At 38.9% G+C, this 5,789-nt stretch overlaps 1 protein-coding gene across 1 annotated transcript; it reads right to left on the bottom strand.

Moving 5' to 3' along the window:
* Positions 1–4,005: 4,005 nt before the first annotated feature.
* On the bottom strand, positions 4,006–5,478 carry LOC114652785 (tigger transposable element-derived protein 1-like). Its single transcript, XM_028803101.2, has one exon. It carries the CDS (start codon positions 5,476–5,478, stop codon positions 4,006–4,008), a length of 1,473 nt encoding a protein of 490 aa, XP_028658934.2.
* Positions 5,479–5,789: the final 311 nt, after the last annotated feature.

Consider the following 5,789-nt stretch of genomic DNA (forward strand, 5'->3'; position numbering starts at 1 on the left):
AAATTCATATCACAAATTAACAATGTGTAGATATGCCAATGAATAAACAAGTGTCTGAGATTGTGAAGTGGTCATAGCATAAGACTAATTGATTACCTCACTGTCAGTGCCATCTGTCTCTTAAGCATATCATTTTACATACGAAAGAAAAAGGCGCAAAACAAAGCTTCAAACACAGGGTTCAAACATGTTGTGTTTTAGTAGAGTATATGTAATGCATTATTAAATCACCTTATACACTATGATTGAAATTGTTATTCATAGTGATCTCAGTCTGATTTCATTGTGCAGATTGTGTTTATATGAAATTTTCTTTATTGTAATTAAGCTACCATACCCATTATTGTTATGTTTGGTTAGATATAAACATACGTCATAGTCTAATCACTCTAAGTAAAATCAAACTGTAGTCTCTAAACATGCCACATACAGCACATCAAACTTGCCTGCTATAAACTAATTAATTGTACAGTATTTCTGTTTTTAAAGGCTTCCACAATGGCACAGTGTGCGGCAATGTTGATTCATAAATACAGGCGCCCGATTTTAATTGCTCTTGTTTGCATGGCATTTGGATTTTTTTCATTTGTCTTTGTAAGTTTCCTCTGGATACTCTGGTTTTCCTTTCACATTCCAAAGACATATTGTGTGTGTGTGTGTATGCATGTGTATTTATATAGATATATAGATATGTATATATGCGTATATAATCATTCTTCAGTTTTCTGATACACATCTAGCCCTTGTTCCTGAATTCCCCCGAGGGCCCCAAGATATTAAAACAGATAAGCAGATTTTGCCTATCTTTATTTGTAGCATGTGCTTGTCTTTTTTTGGGATTACTGCTTTTAAACAGGATTTATTAGAATTCCTTGCTCCGGTCATTCATTTCTTGTATCAACACATAGCACTAAATAATCTATAACATACTGATATTTTCCCAAAGTGAAGTGAACAAGCAGTTTACTTAATAATATATACAGAATAAATAAATATAACACCACATGCTCTAATGGGAGTGATCAAAGAATTAAGTGCTGAATGGTTGCAGAAGAAAAAAGATTTTGGTTAAGCTATATTTTTCTGTATGGATTTTCAAACCTACCTTTTCATAAAGCACAGCTTTGTCTGAACTAATTAAAAGTCTTTACCCTTTTTTCTAACATTCTTTGTTCCATCCATCCAGAGATTTACATTCTTCAGGGATGTTGCTAACTGGTGTTTTTGTTTTCCTTTGCTTCGTTGTCCACTGTCCATAACGCAATAGTTATATCATTAGACAGATATTCTTAGGATTATTTCACATCTTTTACATTGTATCTTAACTAATCTGTATCTTTGTATGTGCACTAGGCAATTAGTAATTTGTAGAAACTGTAATTGTATTATGCCTGTGAACTTGTTACAGCACTGTCATATCACTGGGCCTCTCTAAGATTTCTCTCAAAGCAACGTTTGTTTTTTATGTTTTTCAGCAACTACCTAATAAAAGAAAAAACAGTGAATTGAGTTGAGTTTCAACATTTACAGTTGTAGCTCCTAGTAACATGCTATTTTTCAGTCTACAAATATTCAAGGTATTGTATATTTTGCATGTTAACTGCCTGATATTGTTATGCCAACAATGTAAGCATGTGACATCATGGTGACCATCACTGTATCACTCATTACTTGGAATTTCTGAACAGAGGGAAGGCTAACCTGTGTGCTATTTATAAAAACTAATGTGAAAAAGACAAATTAATATGAAGTACTGAATTAGCATTTTGTGAGAATTTTTCATTTTTACTTGCACCTTGGTTTAACTATTTTGAGACTGATAAGTTTGGAAACAGCCTTTTTCCTCAGTTACCTCATATGATCTTGAAGGGAGACTTTAAATAATTGCTTCCATTCTAGTAAAATATCTGTGTTGAAACAATTTTCTTTCATGTATTTATCTGTTATAGCAAAATCATGAATTTATGCCTATTTGTCTGTTCAGGAAACACACAAACTTTCATTTAATTAATGCAGGTAAAGTAGAATAAACAAACTTGGCATCAATTGATATTTTAACTAGAACGCAGTGCAGACAGGGTTATTGGTACAACAGATAACAGTGCATGGGTGGAATATGGGATGTTGAAAAATGCAATTTTGCAAATTTCGCAATAATCTAGATAATTATTATGATTATATTGATGCTGTCAAATTCACTGGTGTGTTCAGAGGCTGGAAACACACATATAAGATACGCATACACAAATTGCAAGGACTGGCAAAACGGTAATCAGACAGTTTGCTGTTTTATAATGCTATACTAGTCAGAATTATAATGGAGATTATTTGGCTGTTTGTGCCTTGCAATGGGCTGGTATGTCTTACATATCAACTGAAGGTAGGCAGTCAGTTTGTCTTGACGATTTGTAAGTGGATTTAAAATAGTGTTCACAAAAATCATTCAAACTAGATGTACAAAAATGCCATTTACATTAATATGAGAGGACTTCTTTATTTTTAATTAATGTATATTTATAAGCTAAAGAGAAGAACTAAACTCCTGTTTATTCTGAAAAATATAAGCCTCTATGCATGGGAGGCAGTCAAAGGGTTTAACTGAATGTTGTATACTGAGACAGGGGTTGACTGGATTCACTAATACTCTTTCTCCTTCCCCTACAGATCCCCAGAAGGGAAACCGCTCTAACCCTCTTCTGTTTCATCCATAGACTCCACTTCCCCCTCTGACATCACTTCCGGCAACCTCCAAAGACACACCTCTTTCTCCCTACTCCTTATAAAAGCCCAGCAGATTCCTCTCTCTGATGGCCCTGCATTGGACACAGTCCCGAAATGCTACTCTTTATTTTTGTTACCAGTTTTTGCCAAGCCTAATTTCAAGTATACAGAGTGGAACCCTAAACCTTTTCCTGCCTCTGTTGCCTTCTCTTTTACAATATATATATATTGTGGACCACCGGAGCATGTACAGCAGTCCTAACTCAACACAGACAGGCAGACACAAGTTCTAGTCCAGCACACACATTTTATTTACAGCTGGGGAGCACTTTTCTCTGCTCCCCACAGCCCAATACATATAAAGCATAACATACGTTTTCTCTCTTCTTTCTCTTTCTCCCTTTGTCCTTCCCCTCCACTCCTCCAGGCATGCTTCATCCACCTCCTCCCAACTCTGGCTCCCCGAATGGAGTGAGGCAGCTCCTTTTATGATGGCCCTGGGAGTGTTCCAGGTGGCTCAATAATGGGACCTGAAATCACTCCCAGGTGTGGTAAGAGCCCAATTTAGGGCTCTGCAACTCCCCCTGGTGGCCCCAGTGGAACCCAACAGGGCTGTGGCAAACTGCAACTCCTAGCATACCCTGCAGGAATCCATGGTGCCACAGCTGCCCAGGGGTGATACCCACTAGCGTCCCAAGGAAGGTATTGTCCTGCTGATACTCTGTTTCTCCCAATCCTTCCATGCAGTTGACGTCACGGTCAGATAATAGTCATGGCTGCCCGTCACAGTATATATGTAAATACAGTGGTACCTTGGTATACGTCCTTAATCCATTCCAAATCCTTGGACTTATACCAAACAGGACTTATACCAAACAAATCTTTCCCATAGGAAATAAAGAGAAAATGATTAATCCGTTCCAATGAAAAAAAATTCTATTGTTATTGGCATATTATACATTGATGGAGTTGTATAAAATAATTTAAACACTGCTTAATACTAAAATACATAAATATAAAAGCAATTAGATGAAATAAATGAAAATTTAACCTCACTTACCTTGCTGTTAAGAGTCGAGTTCCTACTAGGATGGTGCTGAGAAGAGAGGATGAGATGTTATTGTTTGGAAGGAGAGTTCCCTTCCAATAAAACTTCAGGAATCTGAAATTCTGGTGTTTTTTCTCTTTCTCTTTTCTGTCTCTTTTCCCTACTTGGACCTGGTTGAGGCTCACCAGGTTTGACTTTTACTAAAAATCTGTCCAAAGAACTTTGCTGCCTTCTCCTCAGGATGTTTCAGAAATGTAACATTGTCTGGTCATTCCAGACAATGCTATTATGGGTTGTTTGGGCTTTGTTGGGGTGGTACTTCTCGCAAAGTTTTTGACATCCATCCATTTGGCAACGATTTCCTTGATTAATGAAGTAGGAGCTTCCTTTATCTCCTTCTCCTCCAAGCCTGAAGAGAGTGCATCCACCTTAGTCTTGTGCTCCTCCTTCTCAAGTTCCTGCAGCTCCTCAGTGGTCAGCTGTTCCCTGTGCCCCTCCACTAACTCCTCCACATCACCATCACTCACATCCAGGCCCATGGACATGCCCAGAGAGACAATATCCTCCAGTACAGGCACAGCCTCAAAGCCCTCAAAGTCCCTTTCAGTCACTGCTTCTGGCCACAAATTCCTCCAAGTAGAGTTCATTGTTCTGTAGGAAACATCCTGCCAGGCTTTGTCAATGAGAGTTATGCAATGGACGATAGTAAAGTGATCTTTCCAAAACTCTCTCAGGGTTAATTCTGTGTCAGAGATCACTTCAAAGCACCTCTGGAATAGTGCTTTAGTGTAGAGTTTCTTGAAATTACTGATGGCCTGCTGGTCCATGGCCTGAATGAGAGGAGTTGTGTTAGGTGGGAGGAACTTTACAGTGATGAAGTCTAACTCCGGCAGCACATAGTCCTGCAAGCTTGAAGGGTGAGCTGGAGCATTGTCCATTATGAGGAGGGCCTTCAGAGGCAGGTTTTTCTCCTCTAAATAACTTTTTACACTTGGCCCAAATACAACATTAAACCACTCACTGAAATATTCTCTGGTTACCCAAGCCTTGCTGTTTGACTTCCACATCACAGGTAACTGAGTTTTCTGCATGTTATGTTTCTTAAAGGCCCTCTGGTTTTCAGAGTGGTAGATCAGTAGAGGCTTCAGTTTGCAGTCCCCACTTGCATTGCCACAGAACAACAGAGTTAGCCTGTCCTTCACTGGCTTGTGCCCTGGCAATGCCTTCTCCTCTTGTGTAATATAGGTCCTGTTAGGCATTTTCTTCCAAAATAGGCCTGTTTCATCACAATTAAAAATTTGTTGGGGAACAAAACCCTCAGCCTCCACAAATTCCCCAAACTCTGTAACAAAATCATTGCTGGCATCTTTATCAGCACTGGCTCCCTCTCTGTGCCTCACAACACTGTGAATGCCAGTCCTCATCTTAAAATTATCAAACCGGCCATGGCTGGCTTTAAACACTTCACTTTCTTGGCTCATTCCTGCCTTGTTTTTGAAAAGATCAGCATGCATCAGTTTTGCCTTTTCACAAATCATTGCCTCCGATACGCTATCACCAGCACACTGTTTTTCTGTTATCCAGATCAAAAGCAATTTTTCAACATGCTCTAATGTCCTTGATCTTTGTTTGGTAAAAGATTTCATCCCCTTTGCAACGTTAGCCGATTTAATAACGTCTTTGTTTTTCACAATAGTAGATACCGTCATTCTCGGCATACGGTATGCAGCAGCAAAGTCCCGGATACGCATGCCACCTTCATACTTTTCAACAATTTCTTTTTTCGCCTCCATGGTGATCCGAACCATTTTCTTCGGCTCTTCTCATTAACTTTCTTAGAAATCATGGTTAATGAATTTACTAAAGATTTCCGTGATAAAACACAAAATTACATGAAAACTCACAGAGTTATACCACGGGTTGTTCACTTAATGCTAGCAACTGGCGTACTGAAGCTCATGGGCAGCGTAGGGTAGCGTATGGTGTGATGATGCAGGTCCGCTCCACGCTCCCATAGGTC

This window comes from Erpetoichthys calabaricus, chromosome 5 (genome assembly GCF_900747795.2).
Source record: "Erpetoichthys calabaricus chromosome 5, fErpCal1.3, whole genome shotgun sequence".
Classification (NCBI taxonomy): domain Eukaryota; kingdom Metazoa; phylum Chordata; class Cladistia; order Polypteriformes; family Polypteridae; genus Erpetoichthys; species Erpetoichthys calabaricus.